Source organism: Lepidochelys kempii, chromosome 1 (genome assembly GCF_965140285.1).
Source record: "Lepidochelys kempii isolate rLepKem1 chromosome 1, rLepKem1.hap1, whole genome shotgun sequence".
In the NCBI taxonomy this organism is placed as follows: Eukaryota; Metazoa; Chordata; order Testudines; family Cheloniidae; genus Lepidochelys; species Lepidochelys kempii.
Genome location: NC_136380.1, coordinates 218,118,136 through 218,137,612, shown reverse-complemented (window position 1 = coordinate 218,137,612; position 19,477 = coordinate 218,118,136). Strand labels below are relative to the sequence as shown.

Sequence of the window (19,477 nt, the reverse complement as noted above, 5' to 3'; positions counted from 1 at the left end):
GGTGTGGGTGGAAGAGCTTCTCCCGCCGACGAGGCTACTGCCGCTCCTGGATCTGGTTTTATGATGTTGACAGGAAAGCTCTCTCCTGCCGCATAGAGCGGCTACACGACAGACCTTACAGCGGCACACTTGCATCAGTACAGCCGTGCTGCGGTAGGCTCCCCAGTGTAGACCTCACCTTGGAGCATCTTCATTAAAGCACTCTAGCGGCGCTTTAAGTGTAGACTTGCCCCGAGACACCGTAGCCCCACCTAAATCAATGGGACTAATTCAGTGGTGCGCAAACCTTTCAAGTCACGCCCCCCCCTTTACCGGTCATGGAATTTGTCCCACTCACCCGCGCCCACAGCGCTGTCCACACCAGTGTCGGTGTCACTTGTGTCTGTCAGGGGGGGTGGTTATTTTACTTGTAATCCAGAGGTTCACAAACATTTTTTGCTGAGCCCCACTTCAGAGCTTCATGTCCCAATCACACCCCTCTTTTTGACAGGGTTATGTACTCACAGGGAACAGGGGTGGGGTGCCCAGTACCCCAGGGGGTGGAAGGTACTAATCATGGGGCAGTTGAGGAAACCTTCCACTCCCTGCAGCAGTCAGGCAGTCTTGGGTGCTTGGACCTAGCTCCCTACCCATCTCGCTCCCTATCTGAACAGGGCATCACTGAAGGGCCAGGATGTGCAGGGAAGTGAAAAGGTGCACTGGCCTCCTGCTGAACAGGGCCCCCTGCTGATTCCAGCCTTTCAGCATGGTCCCATCAGGGCTATGTGCCCCCCATAACCTTATCACACCCTCCCAGGGGGCTATGCCCCAGAGTTTGGGAATTTCTGGACTAATTGCTCAGAGTAAGGTGCTACTCAGCATGAGTAAGCATGGTCTAAAAGTTTCAATGCTCAGGAATAGAAACTGAAAGAGGGAAAGCATCTTAATAAAAGAAGACAGCCCCAGATGCTGGAAGTGTAAGAAGAAGAAGCCATGGCTGCTGGCACAGAGAAAGGTAAACAGACAAGATTAGTTTGTGTATATTTCTATGCACATATTATTATATGTGTGTGCAGCTGTGTATATATGCATGTATCTTTGTGTGGGTATAGCTGTGTGTATTTCTGTGGGGTTTTTCATTATCTATCAGTTAATATATTTTGAGATTTCCCATACTGTTTTTAACTTACGATATTAAATTAAAAAATGGTAGGTAATGGCTTTCGGGAAGGTGAGGGAGGTGTTAAACATTATTTAGAAATATTCAGGACACATTCAGCTTCCCAAGATCTTCTCAGAGATTTCTATAAAAACAGAACAAGGATTTGATTTATCTTTGATCCATCAAGAAATCTAAATGTGTTTTATTTAATTTGTTAATTTGAGAGGATGAGGGGGTAGGTGGCTGTCTGGCTGACTTCTGGTGGAACAGATGATTTCGCAGCTGCGGAAATGTATTTTAATTATATGTTTGGTATATAATTCATTATGTTAGGATGCCTAGGACCTTGGACAGCCAGTTTTCTAATTTTAATTCTAAATAAATAAATAGAATTTTTCTCTGTGAAGTGAATTGGGGAATGTGAGACAACTCCTGTCTCAACCATAGAGGTTGGCCCCCCAAGTCAGGGTTAAGGCCTATTGGTGGAGTAATTTGAGGGGGTCTGCCCAACGTGAACATGTCAGTCATTAAAGGGCCATGAGTCCGGAGCTTTTTGTCAGCACTAAATTGATACCAACAATTTTTAAAAAGTTGTGAATGGTCAAACTCGGTTGAAAAAAAAACAAACAAAAAATCAATGGAGAAAACAAAAGGCTTGATTCTCAATTCTACTTCTGTCTGTCTCCTTATTACTGCGACCAAGGAAAAGACAGACCAATCCCTGGCTACCATTTGTCTCTTCGACTATAAACAGGGGTTGAAGACCAGATTCTGCTTTCCAATATGCTAGTGTAAATCAGAAATAATGCCACTGAAGTCAATGAAGGTCCATAGATACAAAACTGGTCTTAGATCAAAACCATGTCAATGCGTATAAGTAGCTGAGATTAAACTCACACATAGTTAAACTGATAATCAATTTTAAGCTCAGCAAGGTATTTCTCCCCCAAGGGATTCTGGGTATTAACAGGGACCTGGAAGCTCCATTCTTTCCAGGCCTGAACAAGGATCATCTGTTAGGACCATGTGGATGATTAATAAATAGATTTGGTGTGATGCGCTCCTGAGATCAAAAGGGTTAAAAATGAGAAGTAGGTGGGTTCCTGTCTTGTTCTGAGTTTCTGGCTCTACCCGATGAGAGGTGACTATCTCATTTTTCCCAACAGGTGACTCAGCCAGAGGCACCAACCCAGGGTGAGAATGACAGTTCCATAACCCCGCACTGGCTGACCTCCCAATGATTTCCAGAGACAGTCGGAGCTGGGAAGTTTTGAAGCTCCTTTCCCTTTCAGCATTTCTACCCTAGATCTGTCTCTCTCTCTTTCTCTGTTGCCCAGTTTCATTGCTTTAATCAGTACGGACCTCAGTGCCACAGCGTGGTGCCGGGGACACTGTGCTACAGAGAGTGGGGTGGGTGACTCAGTGGGAGGGACTCTCCCCTCTGAGTCAGTGCTGACCCCTAATGCCGTAGTGTGGTGCTAGGACAGGAGCGGGAAAACTTTTTGGCCTAAGGGCCACACTGGGTTTCCGAAATTGTATGGAGGGCAGGTTAGGGGAGGCTGTGCCTCCCCAAACAGCCAGGCGTGGCCCGGCCCCCACTCCCATCTGACCCCCTCCGCTTCTTGCCCCCTGACTGCCACCCCCCCAGGACCCCTGCCCCATCCAACCACCCCTTCTCCCTGTCCCCTGACCCCCCCAGACCTCCCACCCCTGACTGCCCCCCGCCACGCCATCCAACCCCTCCTCTCATTCCTGACTGCCCCCCCCCAGGACCCCTGCCCCATCCAACCACCCCTTCTCCCTGTCCCCTGACCGCCCCCGGAACCCCTGCCCCTCACTGCCCCCCACTGCCCCATCCAACCCCCCTCTCCTTCCTGACTGCCTCCCCCAGGACCCCTGCCCCCATTCAACCCCCCTGTTCCCTGCCCTCTGACTTCCCTGACCCCTAACCACACCCCCGCCCCCTGACCACCACCCTGAACTCCCCTGCCCTCTATCCAACCCCCCCGCTCCCTGCCCCCTTTCCGCGCTGCCTGGAGCACCGGTGGCTGGCAGCACTACAGTTGCACCACCCAGAGCATTGAGCTGGCGGTGCAGTGAGCTGAGGCTGCGGGGAGGAGGAATAGGGGGGAGACGGTGGAACCTAGCCTCCCGGGCCAGGAGCTCAGGGGCTGGGCAGGAGGGTCCCGTGGGCCGGATGTGGCCCGCAGGCCATAGTTTACCCACCTCTGTGCTAGGGAATGCTGTGCTGGAGGGATGGGTGACTCATTAAGGAGTGTGGCGTTCAGCAATCACTCGGAGCCCAACATGCTTGAGGGAAATCCACTGAATTCAGGCTCCTCTGCATGACAGGTCATGGACTTCTGCAGCATCCCTCTTCCAGACTGCCTGTCTGGGAAGCTAAAACTCTTCTAGGTACAATTCCCAATAGCATGGCTTCTTTTCCCAAACTAATTTAATAATAATAATAACAACAACAACACTTAACAAACCACATTGCAATAACACACAACTCCAAAAACTTATAATCAACCTACTAACTGAACTTAAAAAGTGCTCAATTAACCTCTGATGTTCCCTGCACCATTGCTGTGAAATACCAGTGCTGCTGCTGTCAGGAGGCAATGAGTCCATCTGTTCTGGCGGTGTTATGTCTGGGGTTCAGTTGTCTTAACCTCTTCTGGTTGTTGCCTAACTGAGGCCTTCACCATAGCAAACTCAGGGCCCCGTATCTCCCTTCCTTCTGCAAGTTGGAGAAAGTGTCACCTATTCCGCCTCCGTATGTGTCTGTCTCCTCATACGACTGCAGGGCAACCTCTTGTGACATCGTTGCTGTTTGTGACCACTGATTCCCATCAGAGATGCATCGTGTTCCTGAAGTGGTGGCAGCTCCTGGGACCCCAAATCATATTGATTTTTGTTTAGCGTTACCTGTCTCTTTATATGTTTTTTGCAAATCCCCAGTTCTTCTGACATCAGCTTCTCTCATTCCAGGCATTTTAGTTCTCAGCTTTCTGTTAAACAAAGTGTCTGCAGGTGGCCACGCGTGAGTCACTGGTGGAGTTCTGTAGTTTAACAGTGCTAAGTACGGATCAGAGTCTGACTCTGCAGCCTCTTCCAATAACCACTCCATTATTTCAATGCCGTTTTCCACCAACCCATTGGATAAGGCCCAGCTTGACAAAGCGCTGGCTGGGATGATTTAGTTGGGGTTGCTCCTGCTTTGAGCAGGGGGTTGGACTAGATGACCTCCAGATTCTATGATTTGGGATAATAGGAGCTGACGGTTACATGTCTCAACCCAAATCCCACTGCAACCTGCTTAAACTCATGCTTAATAAACTGTGGCCCATTGTCAGACATTACTATGGCAGGTACACCGTGCCTAGCAAAAATAGATTTGAAATTCACAATCAGCTGTTTAGCAGTAGTATCTTCTAGAAAGGCTATCTCAGGGAAGTTAGAGTACACAAGTTTTTCCAGACAATGTAAATATTGCTCCCCGGGGCAGAGGGGATGGGAAGGGGCAATTTTTCCTGTGCCACCAACATGGGCTCTTTTGCTTGACTTGGTCTGTATTCTTAAATATGTGTCAAGACTTGACAGCTTCATTTACTGTAAAGGCATATGTGAACTAGATGTACAGGTAAATAATACACGGGGAAAGGTACATTTTGTAATAAAGAGCCCCTGATCTTGGGTCAAAAACATGTCTAGTTCTGGGTTTCATCAAGCGGTGCACTCATTGGAGGGCAGGGGACCAAAATAATTGAGAAAGAGTTTGAGGATGTCTTCCAGGGGACAGGGAAATTCTCAACAGAATACAGAATAGACTTACAGTGTCAAGACTTGACAGCTTCCTCAATATTGTTGTTCATTTACTATTCATCCACCAGGTGACACTGTGTGTGAAAATGCCTTATTTAAATGAACCTCAGCCATCCCTGGCAGAGCATTAAAGGATCCTATGATGATCACACCTGGTGTGTATAAGCGAGCTCTGCAGCCAGTCCATAGTTGGTATAGAAGTACATGACAAGGATCGCTCAGGTGTCTTTGTCTAATTCCAGACTGAGCTCATTAGATTCCAACTCTGCTAAAATTCCTTCCAGAGTTTCAACTGGATTTTGTACCTATTATTTCTTTCCAGAGAGTGATACCTGTATATGCAGCCTGGAGAGCATTTTGGGTTCCTCTGGGATGAGGAGCACTTGTGAATTGTGAGGACTTTGCATATGATACACAGGATGAAAAGGGGGCAGTAAAAGGCATCTGTGCCCATCATGACATTTGTGTTTCAGGTGGAAGATACAACCAAACGATTTTAAGGTGAATTACATCCCAGGTACATGTCCAAGAGTGACGTACCTGCTCTACGAAATCAGGTGGGGCAGAAGTACCAAGTTCTGGAGGCACTGGTGTCGAAACACCCCAACCCAGCACACCGAAATCGCCTGCCTGGAACATGACTTCAAGAAGTTAAACTTCAGGCCATCAGTGCGCTGCTCCATCACCTGGTTCCTGTCCTGGAGCCCCTGTGGGAAATGTTGCCGGCGTATAGTGGAATTCCTGAGGGCACACCCCAGTGTGACTCTGAAAATAAAAGCAGCGTGGCTCTTCAGGCATATGGATGAACGCAACCGACAAGGCCTCAGGGACCTGATGGAGAATGGAGTAGCCCTATACATCATGAACCTGCCAGGTATCCTAACCACTTTTTGGCCCTGCCTAGGCTAGAATCAAAGGTGTGATGCTAGAATAGGTTAGCAGATGGATGCTAACACATTTGAAAAGCCTAGTGCAGAAAAGACAAGCCTTTAACATGTGCTAATCTGGTCCAGATGAGGTCTCGGAGGGAGCCAAGGCATTAACTTGACCAGTTTTCCACGTGTTAAAGTGTACATTGCTGTGGCTACACTAGACTTCTAGAACATGTTACTGAGCACATATTAGCAGAGACATTACATCGTCACAACTTTTATCCCAGTCTAGACAAGTAGGGTTGCCAGGTGTCCAGTGTTTAACCAGAACACCCGGTCAAAAAGGGACCTGGCGGCAGTGCCAATTGGGCCATTAAACGTCCATTTGGCGGCACAGCAGGGGTCTGGGGCTAAGGCAGGCTCCATACCTGCCCTGGTTCCGCATAGTTCCCAGAAACGGACTCCAGGTCCCTGTGGCTCCTAGGCGCATGGGCGGCCAGGGAGGCTCCTTGTGCTGCCCCCGCCCGAGTACCGGCTCCACAGCTTCTATTGGCTGGGAACCATGACCAATGGGAGCTGTGCGGACAGTGCCTGCAGGCACAAGGGCAGCATGCCCCACATCCTGAACCCCCTCCTGTACCACAACCTCCTGCCCCAGCCCAGTGAAAGTGAGTGAGGGTGGGGGAGAGCAAGTGACAGAGGGAGTGGGGATGGAGCGAGTGGGGTTGGGGCCTCAGAGAAGGGGTGGGGCAGGGGTGTTCGGTTTTGTGTGATTAGAAAGTTGGCAACCCTATAGACAAGGCCTTTGCTATAGCTGGGGACTGCATGGCTCACGGGTGTCAGAGAATGGCATATGCAGCCTGTAACTTACAGGGCACGATTTCCAAACTAATTCCAGGCCAGGGAGGCTGGCTGAGTGGAGGGAATCAGGGAATGGAACATGGAGCCTTTAATCTATAGGGCAGCAGTTCCAGTTCAATTCCTGGGCTGTAGTGACCAAAAGTTCACGTCAGCAAGGAGCCAATCAGAACAGTTCTATGAACTGGGTTGAAAAACCAGCAAGTCAGCAGCAGCCACTTGTTAACAGAACTGAAAACTAACCAATCACAGACACTGCTGAGTTCCTAGTGTTACCAGCAATAGCCACTCTCTGTGGGTGGGTTGTGTGACATGAGCTGGTGGTTGGGTGTGGACAGGACAAGTATCCAGTGTCACGCCCTTATTGGCAATCTGACTGAAGAGGCCTAAGCTTGGCAGGAGCACAGAGAATCTCTCCCCCCTTGCCCAAGATGCCAGCTGTAGTGGCATGGCACGGTGCCAGGCCGACAGCCTCTGCACCTCTCTACTGTATCCCCTGCTGCATCAAGCTGCATTGCTGCAGGGGGCAAGCAAGTAAACTGGCCAACACCAGTGTGGTGGATACCTGGCCTACCACATTCCTGTGGGAGGGTGAGGTGTGCAGTGAAGGCCTGGGGAGTGACAACGTTAGCCCCCAAGCAACCCCCTCCCTGCAGCAGAAGGGCTCATTGGCAAGCTGATAGCAGGGAGTGGGGAGGCGTTGGGAGCTGCACCAGCAAAGCTCCCCTCTGTCTGCTTTCCTTTCCTCCCCCTAACCGAGCCACAAGAGCAGCGCAGCTGCCTATCATCCCAGCTCCTTCTGTCCGCTCCGCAGGGCAGTGGGGCAGCATGTGCTCAGAGGAGCAACCTCTCTCTAAAGCCGGGCCCCTCCCATCTACATGTAAGTGGGGGAATGGTCCCGCTTATACACTACCCTGGTGAAAGGGGCTAGTGAAAGGATCTGAGTCCTCGCTCCCACTTCCTTTACCCAGAGGCCTGCCTGACCTCAAGGGCTCCCCTTCCACTCTCCTGTCTGGCAGAGTCCTCGTAACCCCAACAAGGCTGGGCCCAGGATTCCTGGGGGGCTCGACCCCCAACCTTGCCGTGGTCACTTAGGGCAGGGGCTAGGGTGCCCCCACTGGACGCTTCCCTGACCCACTGATCATTACATACAGTTCCAAGCAAATACAATTTATTAAACAGCAATCAATTTAAAAAAATAAGGGAAAAATGGGAAAGGTTAAAGGAAAACACGACACCCCACTCTGTGGCACGGGGACATCACAGCCAACGTCTCTGCACTGTAAGGGAAGTTCAGTCTGTTCCTCACAAGTCCCAGGCCCCTTCTCAGGCCCTGGCTGTGCTGCAAGGATGCCGACGGTCAGACACTTGCTCTGGCGGTGGCCACACGCTCTCAGGCTTTAGGTGGCAGGACCCTTCTTCCCAGCGTCGCCCCCGCCCCGTCGAGGTTACAATCCCCCTCCAAGTCTGGCCTGCAACGTGTCTTGGCTGGGGGTGTTTCCCTGCATTGGGCCTGCTGCCCAGGGTCCCCCTCGCTCTCTGGATTGGTCCAGCCCCAGCTCCACCACTCTGCCTCAGCTCCAGCTCCTCTCTGCCTCAGCACTGCTGCTGCTGCTCTGCCTCCAGCTCCCTGGGCTGCTTCTCTGGCGCTGGTTGCTGCAGCTCTGCTCCCAAGACAGGTCTGCTCTGCAGGCTGCTTCTGTGACTCTGCTCCCAGCACTGACTTACTTCTTGGGATGTTTTTCTGGCCCCTGTGGCTGGCACAGCTCTGCTCCCCAACTCAGCTTGGGCCCCTGCTTTCTCCTTAGCTCACATGGAGGACGGGACCCCGCTGGCCTCCTGACTCCCTGATTACCCTGCCCACCCTGTCAGTTAGGCTGACCTGGAGCATTGGCCTCTCTCCCCATTGTTCCTGGGGTCTGTCAGTCTCAGGGTCCTGATTTCCCATGAACCCTTCCCCTTTTAGTACTGCGAGCTAGCCAACCAAAACACCCCCACTGAGTGTTAATAATAGGACAACAGTCCCCTTACATACAGCCTCTTTGGCTCCAGCAAAAAACCCCAAGCATATCCGTCCTCTCCCCATTCCCTCCCCATCTTGTAAGCGGCAGAATGACGGAGGAGTAAGTGGAACAACCCAAACTGGGCCTTTCCCAGGATGTAACTGCTATTCTCTCAGGCTGATAATGAATGAGGGGCTTGCACAGTTCTTTGCTGAAACTAGCCTTTCCTTCAGACAGAGTGCAGAACCCTGATGCATCAATTCCACTCTTGCTGTATGGTGATTACGCCTTCCAGACATGTGAGCTTAGACATGTGAGCTTAGACGAGATCACAGCTTACATGAACAATGTGACTAACTGATTACTGATTGACAGCTTGGACCCTTTGGCCAACACTGAGTTCAGTGTAAAACTCAGACTCTGCCACGATCTTTACTGACCTCTGACTGAGCAAGGAGGGGCTCACTGATCCCTTGGACGCGTCCCTCAACAGGCGTGACGGGCTATTTATTTCATCAGATTACAGATACTGCTGGAGAACATTTGTTGCCCATCAAGATGAAGAAGAAGATGACTATTGCCCCTTGTTGCGCTCTCTGTGGATCATTTTCTATTGTCAAGAACTCCAGCGTGTCCTTTGGGTGAGTAGACATTTTGGAGAAAATGTTGGATCCAAGAACAAACCTAAATCATATGAGAGTTAGGTTTCGAGTGACCCAGCTGTGTCATCTCCACTTAGCCTATGGCTACACTACAGAGCTTACAGCAATGCAGCTGCGCCTCTGTGGCCCTGCTAATGCAGACACTTTAAGCTGATGGGAGAGAGCTCTCCTGTCAATTTAATTACTCCAGTCCCCGCGAGCGGCAGTACTATGTTAGCAGGAGAAGCTGTCCCGCAGACTTAACGCTGTCCACAGCGGCGCTTAGGTCAGTGTAATGTCGCGGGGGGTGGGCTATTCATACTCCTGGGCGACATAACTTATACTGACGTAAGCTGTAGTGTGCACATAGCCTGATATTAGCAGCAGTACCAGGCAGGGCTCCAGTCAGGATTGGGGCCTCCATTGTACAAGGTCAATTTCAAAACACGAGAGGCAGGGCAGTCCAGTAGAACTGGAATGTCCCACTCTGCTCTGAGCAGTGCAGGGGCAGCCCAGAGAATTAATTGCGGTCCCACCTCACTCTAGGGAGGGAGTAAGTTATCTCACCCATTCTCATGGAAGAGCTTACTGGCCCATGTGCCCAGCCTGCCACTCTATCCAATCACCCTGCCTCTCACTCCTTGCCCCCTGGTCTGTCTCCACCCACTTGCTGGCAGGAGGGAGTATCAGGAGCGAGCTCTCCCCCTATGCCATATAGCTGGAGACACAATCTGAGCAGGGGAGTACAGACTGTGATAATCTACATCCGCCGTGGATGTGGCACATGGTCTGTACACAACCAAAGAACCGAGAAAGTGCAGAGTTAAAGGAGATACTGTCACTTAGCATCCCCTGATCATGCCATAGTCACAGCAAACTTCACCCCATCCCGTAGGTTAAAGTCTCCCTCTAGACCATTTGTTCTATTATTATTCTGTTCACTTATTTGCTCCCAGTCGCACCCACAGCGTGCTAGGCACTGCACAAAATGTAAGAAGACAGGGTTCTTGTCCGACAGGCAAGCAAAAGAGACTAGACATGCAAACCAATGAAAGGTAAGAGAAAGAAGTACAGCATAAAAGAGGTCAGGGTGGTGACTGACCATGTCTAGGTAAAACAATAGTTGAGAATTCAACTGGGGATAATGTTTTAGGGTTTCTGTTAAGTAATATAAGTAATATAATTCTGATTTACACCCAAATAACTCTACTGGCTTCAGTGGAACTAAACCAATTTACAGCAACGTATGTGCGTGTGTGTGTGAGAGAGATGCTTTTGGTTCCTGCTCCCTGAACTCAGGGTTCCAGTTCCTCTGTGTTTTTGTGTATGTGTGCACAGGGTTGGGTGTGCGTAGTTATTCAGGGCCTGCTGCTACATACCTGCCATTTGGACTGTTGTTATGTTTTGTTCAGACTGTTACTGACTTAGTCGGTCCATGGTTATTACATGCTTTGATTGACCACCTACCTGCATGGCCTGCTTCGGTTTCCTTGTGTTTTGGGAGTGCTGTTCCGGGGCGCAACAAAGGATAGCATCATTGTTGTGGCATGTTCGTATAATTCAAGCTGAATATATTTATGGGCAGTCTCAAATGGGTCAAAGGATAAGCCCCCCCAGCCTTATCTTCCAATGGTTTATTACAGTCTGTGTGGCCACTTATGAATGTGGCACTAAGAAATGGCTGTCCTCTGCACGCATTTGAAATCAATACCTGACAAGCCTTTGCTGTAGAATGGTGAAACCCAATAGCTGACTTGTTACCTATTCATTTTTTCCTACTTATTATATCTTTGTCAAGAATATTTGTAACAGTCACTGCTTAACCCCCCAAAACTCAGGGGGCCACTGTGGATAACTTAATAAATACTGGATGAAATCCTGGCCCGATGGAAGTCAATGGCCAAGTTTTCCCATTGGCTTTGATGCGGGCTAGGATTTCATACATTGTAAACCTATTGCTTCTGTTGGTAACATAAATATTTGTTAGGTAGAAACACTGGGCAAAATCCTAAGGTATTTATCAAGTCAATGGTAATTTTGCCTGACTAAGGACTGAGTGAAAGCCTCAAGATCTGGCTCAGTTTTGTTATGAATGATCAAGGACAAACTCCAGTCGGGCTATTCACATGAACAAAGGTCACAGGATTCAGCTGCATATGTTTTACAGAGTGATGATGACAACCAAAACTTTTGATTTGTGTTTCTGAAATGTTCACAACAATACCGAAAATGTAGGGTCTATAGAAAGTTCATGGATTTTCCCACTTTATTGACTACATTTCATAAAACGCACAAGACCTGGTAAGATCAGGCAATTTAAATGTACATTTCAATGGATTCATTACGTATGTCATGTATATCTATATATTGGACTGCTCTGCTATCCCACTAATACGTTGTAGAGGGTGATACCCACAGAGAATATTTATTTAGTCTAGATTTTGTCTAGATGCCTTTCTAATCACTGAATTGTGCATTTTTTGTCAATCAGACGCTCCTCCATAAGATTTTCTAATGGAGTTTCAAAAGAACACTATGGGTAAAATGTAACCAGAGTAGATTTTTAATTTCCTTTTAGACAAGAAGCGCTATAAATGGCAATTTACTCCCATCAGGAATCTGTTCAGATTTTTCCTTTTCTTTCTATGATTTTGTGTTCACTATACTTTTGGCTGGCTGAATTCTGCTCTATTCCATATCGGTACTTATGCTGTGCTCATCACTATAACATCTGGCATGCATATAACTCTTCAGAATTAACTGTGGGTGATATAAACATCAAGTATTATATGAGAGCCTTTTTCTAGCCCTTATCAGAATAACGTAACTGTGTCCCCCTCCCCAAGATTGTTCACAGGAAGTGCTCAGAGAGTGGCCTATTCAGGATGAGGGTGGGGATATGTGCACTATGGAGGGTGGGAGGAAGTGGAGTTTGATACAGGTAACTGATGAGTGGAGTTGTGACTTTCCCCTCTGGTGTTATTTGGACTGGTGATCTGCTAGGTCACTCCGATCCTTGACTCTGGGAGCCAGCCTTACCCTGCTCTGCTGTGAGAACCCCCACTCCTGGGCTGTTCACGCACAGCCTCTGGCATGTAAGCTGCTCCCAGCTACTTGCAACCGAATGACACTAGCCAATATCTCCGGTCCCAGACGCAACCCTGGGAACCTCCGTCTTGCAGTGTCCAGCTATGCCTGCTGGATGCTGCAAACTTATATAAGTTCGTCAATTTAACAAAGAAATTGATATGTACCAGGCTTGTTCTCCAAAGGGGAGTCTCTGACACGCTTCAAACGAAACACACTGCTTCAGGTAGAATAAACAGACAGATTTAATAACTATAAAGATAGATTTTAAGTGATTATAAGTCAAAACATCACAAGTCAGATTTGGTCAAATGAAATAAAAGCAAAACGCATTGTAAGCTGATCTTAACACTTTCACTGCCCTTACAAACTTAGATGCTTCTCACCACAGGCTGGCTGGTTGCTCTTCAGTCAGGCTCTCCCCTTTGATCAGCGCTTCAGTTGCTTGGTGTGTGGTGTCTGGAGATGTAGGTGGAAGAGAGACAAAGAGCATGGCAAACGTCTCTCCCTTTTATCGTGCCCTTTCCTCCCTCTTGGCTCCCCCCCCCACGCCCTTCAGAGTCAGGTGAGCATTACTGAATCTCTCCAAGCAAGGTTGAGCAATTCCCCTGGTGTGGCCTCATGCAGGTGAGTCATTGCATTGTAGCTCCCTTGCTGGACAATGGCTGTTGATGGGTTGTTTGACACCCCGCCCGGTCGCTGGTTACTTTCCTTGCAGTTGCCTCTGGGGAGCTAATATCTGGCTGATGCCCGCAACTTACATCATGTTTTAGTGACAACCATACTACACAATTGTCATAACTTCACATGCATTAATGATACACATATATGAATAGAGAAATGACTTTCAGCCGATCATAACCTTTCCCCTGTTACTTTACAAGGCATGCTTTATACATAAGATCACAATTATATGAAAATGAGGAATATGGGGATTACAGCGCGCTCCCACAAGGTATAGAATGTCACGGGAGTGGAGATGGGATATTAAATGACTTAACTGCTTATTCCTTTGCTCTTTGGGGTCTGCGCTGGTGGGATGTGCAGACTAGGAACATTAACTGAATTAACCAAACTTTGTGTGTGGAGACAAACGGCACCTACTGCATTAATCTGTCTGCTGTGAAAACGTGCTCTTAGTCCCTTTTCCTTTAAGGGCCAGACCCTACAACTCAATCAGCATGGGCAGACCCCTATGCCTGCAGGTAGCCCCTTGTCCCCTCTCTTGAAAGGCTGAAAGGGGTGTTTTGCAATTGTGTTAGCTCATTCATGGTAGCTTAGCATGATTGACAAGCCCTGTTCAACTGCAGGCTAACACATATGAAGCTGTATTAATTGGCTCTGGTGTAGCCTGAGGAATACAGCTTCAAGTGTGTTAGTCTACAGCTTACTGGGGCTTTCCAGTCATATTAAGGTAACTCCACCAAGCTAGCACAATGGAGAAAAGCACCCTTATTGCCCCTCACAACAGGGCCATTGACTTCAGTGGGGCTCTGAGCATTTGGCTAAGTTCAGCTGGGCACATCCAGTTGCACAATCATGCCCTAAGGATACAAGACTTAAAACTTACCTGCCCTAATAATTGATTGTTTCACACGTTCTGGGCAAATCACAGTGAGTCTCTTGATGCTCTGTTCTTATTCTGTTTGCCCTCGGTAAGTGTAAGGGAGGGTGTAAAGTGAATAGGAGAGCAGAGTGCAGCTCAGGAGACCAGGGTTTGGTTCCTGACACAGCCAGACTGCATGGGTCACCTTGGACAAGTTTCCTAATCCTTAGTGTGATGCAGCTCCCCATCTGTAAGATGGGGGTAGTGCTTCCCTAACTGACAAGGGTGTTCCAAGGATAAAATCCCATTAATGATTATGAAGCTCTTGTGGTTAGATGTTGATAGATGTTTGTCTAAGTGTGTGTGCCCTCTGTGTGCTGCCCCAGCCCTGTGCAGAGAGCTGGCACAGCAGGCCTCAAGCAAAGCGCCCAATGACCACAAGATCCGTTAAGGGATGAAGGCACCCAGCCAGGTTTATTGTCGACACAGTAAGGTACTAGTATCCCACAGACTCTACCAGACCATTAATACATGTATGCCCATAACAATGGACCAGCTCAGTGAACGGCGGGACTTTCCGATCCTCCCTAGGCCAGACAAAGATACTCCCTCTGAGATACATCTTTATACCCTGATACAAACATGTTACGTACTGCCTCTGGCATGGTTAGTTACTGCCCCCTGGCGTGGCTAGTTATCACCTATCACCTTTGTGGCAAAATACCTTGTTCGCCTCAGCAGGCTCTGTCCTTTTTAGCCTTGGAGACTCAGGTTTGGGGCAAGATGAATCCTTATAGGTGGCACAGGTTCCTGCTACTCCTCTCCTCAGTCAGTTCCTTGTGTTTGTTTTCCTTCCCTTCTGGGGAGCGAGGGCAGCCACCCTACTGGGAAGGTTTGGTGTCTTGCTGCAAACAGCATACTGGCAGCTTCCCTACTCCCTCACTCTTCTCCTTCTTCTACCCAGGGGAGGGTTTAAAAAGGTCCCAAGTAGTTGGAGTCAGCTGAACCTAACTGATTCCCAAGCAACCCCTTTTCCAGCTGAACCTTATTGCCCCGTGGTTATCTGTCCTCAGTGGATAGGGAGGGGCCTTTTAATCCCCTGGGACTAATTATTACCCCCCCTTTTGTAACTGTTTGTCCTGGGTTTACCACACCTTGTACATGTTGGTTTGATAGGTATAAATATAATTCTTGCGCCATTTGTTTTTAACTGTAAATTTGTCCTGTACATCATGTATATTTTTTTAACAAAGGTATAAAACTGACTTTTGATGCTAAAAAATAAAAATAATTTAAAAATAATCATGTGACACACACAACATACAACACAGGACAACATACATGACATACAGGACAAACTTACAATTAAAAACAAATGGCGCAAGAATTATATTTATGACTGTACAAAATAAGGTAAACAAAAATAAATAATGAAAAAGGGTTAAACATTTAAATAAACAAGTTATTACCTTTTTATTTAAAACTTTTATTAAAAATTGATAAAAATTATATTATTATTATTTTGCTAGCAACCCAGCATGTTCATACCTTATTATACTCTGTGTGGATTTGCAGGGAAGGGCTAAGGTGGTTCCCTAGCTTACGGTTTTCTGTCATATTAGATCGCTATTTCTACAGAGGACAGCTCACTTACTTACCAGATTAGGAGTTGGAGGTCACCGGTATGGTTAGATGTTGATGGATGTTTGGCTGTTTGTGCATGTTCCCTTTGTGTGCCACCCCAGCCCTGCACAGACGGCTGGCACAGCAGACCTTGAGCAAACCACCCAATGACCACAAGGGACAAAGGCACCCAGCCAGGTTTATTGTCAACAAAGCACGGTACTAGTATCCCACAGACTCTACCGGACCACTAATACATGTATGCCTGTAACAATGGACCAGCTCAGTGAATGGCGGGACTTTCCGTTCCTCCCTAAGCCAGACAAAAATACTCCCTCTAAGATACATCTTTATATCCTGATAGAAACCAGTTAGTACTGCCTCTGATATAATTAGTTACTGCCCCCTGATGTGGCTAGTTATTACCCATCACCTTGTACATGTTGATTTGATCAAAAAATCTCTATTACATACTGTCATCCTGACCTTATCTTTTAGGAGGGGTCAATGTGTTCCTGTTATCCTTGGGGAATGTTTTTGTACCATCCTTGATATTGGGATGTTTTGGTACCACTTAATATCAGGATGTGTTTGCATGCGCACTCTGTGCCTAGCACTTCTTAGGAATGTGTATTTCTGCAATACCCGCCTTGTTCTTGCCAGATTCTGTGAGCAGGGTCCTGCCTCATACCAGGCCTCTGATACAAGGGCTTATGTCTCAGGCTTGCTTCCTACTACAGCTGTCAGATGCAGTCAGGATGGGGGAGGGCATATATGCACCTAGACAGATAGAAACCACATATAAACAAGGAGAATAAGAGTACATTTGAGGGGACTTTGTAATTGATTTGTTTAATTTCTGATCAACGAACAGGTAAATGCAGGACCTTCCATTTCAGTCCCAGTTACCTCCATGTTTATCTAGGCCTGTATGATAGACTCAGAATGGATCTTGAATATAGGATGTCAGGTCTCAAAATCCCAGCTTGCTAATTCTATGTGAATGTGAATTCCATGAAGAGAATTGCAGTATCAGTTGTCCAAACCGACCAGTTAATCTAACATACCATTTTGGTTCAACAGTCTCACCTTGCTTTTCGACTAGCTGAGACTTGCTAATGCCTGGTATTAAATAATGTATTAGATCAATCGCTGCAAAATATATAGTATGAAAGTCATTGGACAGCATTAAAAAAGAGTTATTATACACACACACACACATATACGTTATGTGTGTATGTATATACAGAGAAAGAGTTGTCTGGGGAAAAGATTTTGGGGACACACACACACACACACATTCACATTTATGCCTTCCCTAGACAACTCTAAAGACTAAGTAAGAATTTCAGGCCTTGGCCCCAAGTGTCTGGCTAACAAGCAAGTGTGAATAATAAATCACCATATCTCAATTCCCCTCCTCCCCATACAAACCTATTCTCCTCCATGGAGTGTAAATTGGGACCATGAGGTTTTGCCTACAGTGGGACTACTCATGTGCTTAATGTTAAGCATGTGCTTAAGTGTTTTGCAGAGTCAGGGGCCTAAGAAAATGGAAAATTAACACAGGAGCCAAGATATCCAAAAACGGGGCCCTAAAGTGAGGCTCCGAGATCCTGTTTAGGACTTGAAAGCGTCTTAGTTTGAAAATCTTAGTCACCTCACGTCATTCTCAGTGCAGTATGTGTCCACCTGGGTGCATATAAGTTATTAAGGAAGTAAGAAATTCTGAACACATCTGTTGAAAATATGTCCCAGATAGAAGTGCAAAATATGAGGCCGTATCCTGCTTTCCTTGGAGACAACTGGGAGTTTTCCTGCCTTGAAATCATCCCTGCTTCTGAGAGGCCTGTCTGTTTCCACAGCTGAGTTATAATGCACAGTAAGCCCAATGATTGCAGGTGACCACTGATCTCCCTTACAATCTCACAGGGCTGCTCACACTTCCTGCGGGAAGGAGTTAAGAATGATTTCCTGTGAAAGACACTTCATTTTAAACCTCTGATTGATGCTAAAGATAAAACAATTGGCTTTTGGCCTTTCATTTTTAACACCCAGCTTTCTCTTTTCCCACCAGGGTCTCCCTTCATTGTTAGCAAGACATGCACACCCATGAGTATCAGCAGCACACCTTCAATCTCGTCCTGCAAGACAGCTAGTGCCAAATGCTTTTACAAGAGTACTGTGCAGCAGCCAAAGACTGGCAGCCTTTACATTAGAATCCCGACTCGCCAGTCCCACACCCACATCTATTGACCTACTAACCTGAAGCACCAGCCAACCATCGCCAGGCAACAGGGCTGCAAAGGAGCCACTCAGAAACAGCCAGCAAGAAGTTCTGAAAAAGCAGCCAATCAATATTTAACCGGACCTTGGGTCTCCATATGCAACACACCCTGGAGGATCGAGTCTCCTCATCAGCTCTGCATGCCCTAGGGAAGCAGGGACTGGAGCAGATCCCTTTGTACCTGCAGTTGGACATGTCTCTGTGCCTTCCACCTTGGTGAGCAGGACAATCGAACAGTACTTATGTTTGCAGTGTTGTTGCAGCCATGTTGGTCACAGGATATGATTGAGACGAGGTGGGTGAGTTAATATCTTTTATTGGACCAATTTATGTTGGTAGAAGGGACAAGCTTTCAGGCTACACAGAGCTCTGTGACCTGAAGAAGAGCTCTGTGTAGCTCAAAAGCTGGTCTCTCTAACCAACAGAAGTTGGGTTCAATAAAAGAGATTACCTCACCCACCTTGTCGCAATCATATTTATTGCACCTTGAGAAACTACCATTATCAAGTCAAAGCAATGAACTGTTTGCATCAGGAATTCACAAGCAGATCATTTTTATATGGAGTTGTATGTTGGAGAGAATTTTTCCAGCTATTTTATTACTTGAGTTTATTTGTCTATCATTGAATTTCTTGGTTTTATTTTCTGTATTATTTCTGACCATTAAAAAAAGAACAGAATGAAACAGAAAATGTTCCTTCAAAGGAAGCGCTGCTTTTCGTGCTTAGATTTTACCGACGTGTTAATGTGTCGTTTGCCTTCATCCCAATGTAATCCTGTCCTGTGTAGGCCTGTGTCACAAGTATAAAGGGAAGGGTAACCACCTGCTGCATACAGTGCTATAAAATCCCTCCTGGCCAGAGGCAAAACCCTTTCACCTGAAAAGGGTTAAAAAGCTACGGTAACCTCGCTAGCACCTGACCCAAAATGACCAATGAGAGGACAAGATACTTCCAAATATGGAGGGGGGGAACAAAGGGTTGGTCTGTCTGTGTGATGCTTTTGCCGGGAACAGATCAGGAATGCAGCCTCACAACTCCTGTTAAGTTAATAAGTAATCTAGCTAGAAATGCGTTAGGATTTCCTTTTGTTTAATGGCTGGTAAAATAAGCTGTGCTGGAGGGAATATATATTCCTGTTTTTGTGTCTTTTTGTAACTTAAGGTTTTGCCTAGAGGAATTCTCTCTGTTTTGAATCTGATTACCCTGTAAGGTATTTACCATCCTGATTTTACAGAGGTGATTCTTTTACCTTTTCTTTAATTAAAATTCTTCTTTTAAAAACCTGATTGATTTTTCATTGTTCTTAAGATCCAAGGGTTTGGGTCTGTGTGGTGAGGATTCTTATCAAGCCTTCCCCAGGAAAGGGGGTGTAGGGCTTGGTTGGGATTTGGGGGAAAGACGTCTCTAAGTGGGCTCTTTCCCTGTTCTTTGTTTAAAACGCTTGGTGGTGGCAGCATACGGTTCAAGGACAAGGCAAAGTTTGTACCTTGGGGAAGTTTTTAACCTAAGCTGGTAAGAATAAGCTTAGGGGGTCTTTCATGCAGGTCCCCACATCTGTACCCAAGAGTTCAGAGTGGGGAAGGAACCTT

General features: G+C 47.1%; 1 protein-coding gene across 1 annotated transcript; it reads left to right on the top strand.

The window, feature by feature from the left end:
• The first annotated feature begins 923 nt into the window (after positions 1 to 923).
• On the top strand, positions 924 to 19,089 carry LOC140905872 (C->U-editing enzyme APOBEC-1). Its single transcript, XM_073329369.2, has 5 exons — positions 924 to 994; positions 2,308 to 2,335; positions 5,443 to 5,843; positions 9,222 to 9,343; positions 17,677 to 19,089. The coding sequence occupies exons 1-5, from the start codon at positions 973 to 975 to the stop codon at positions 17,713 to 17,715; spliced, it is 612 nt and encodes a 203-aa protein (XP_073185470.1). The 5' UTR covers positions 924 to 972; the 3' UTR covers positions 17,716 to 19,089.
• Positions 19,090 to 19,477: the final 388 nt, after the last annotated feature.

What these genes read in the sequence shown, in the direction of transcription:
- LOC140905872 (XM_073329369.2), top strand. Translation starts at nt 973, where the DNA reads ATGGCTGCTGGCACAGAGAAAG. An exon ending in GGCTGCTGGCACAGAGAAAG is followed by an intron (nt 995 to 2,307) that starts GTAAACAGACAA and finishes TTTTCCCAACAG; the next exon opens with GTGACTCAGCCAGAGGCACC. An exon ending in AACTCCAGCGTGTCCTTTGG is followed by an intron (nt 9,344 to 17,676) that starts GTGAGTAGACAT and finishes TTTTCCCACCAG; the next exon opens with GGTCTCCCTTCATTGTTAGC.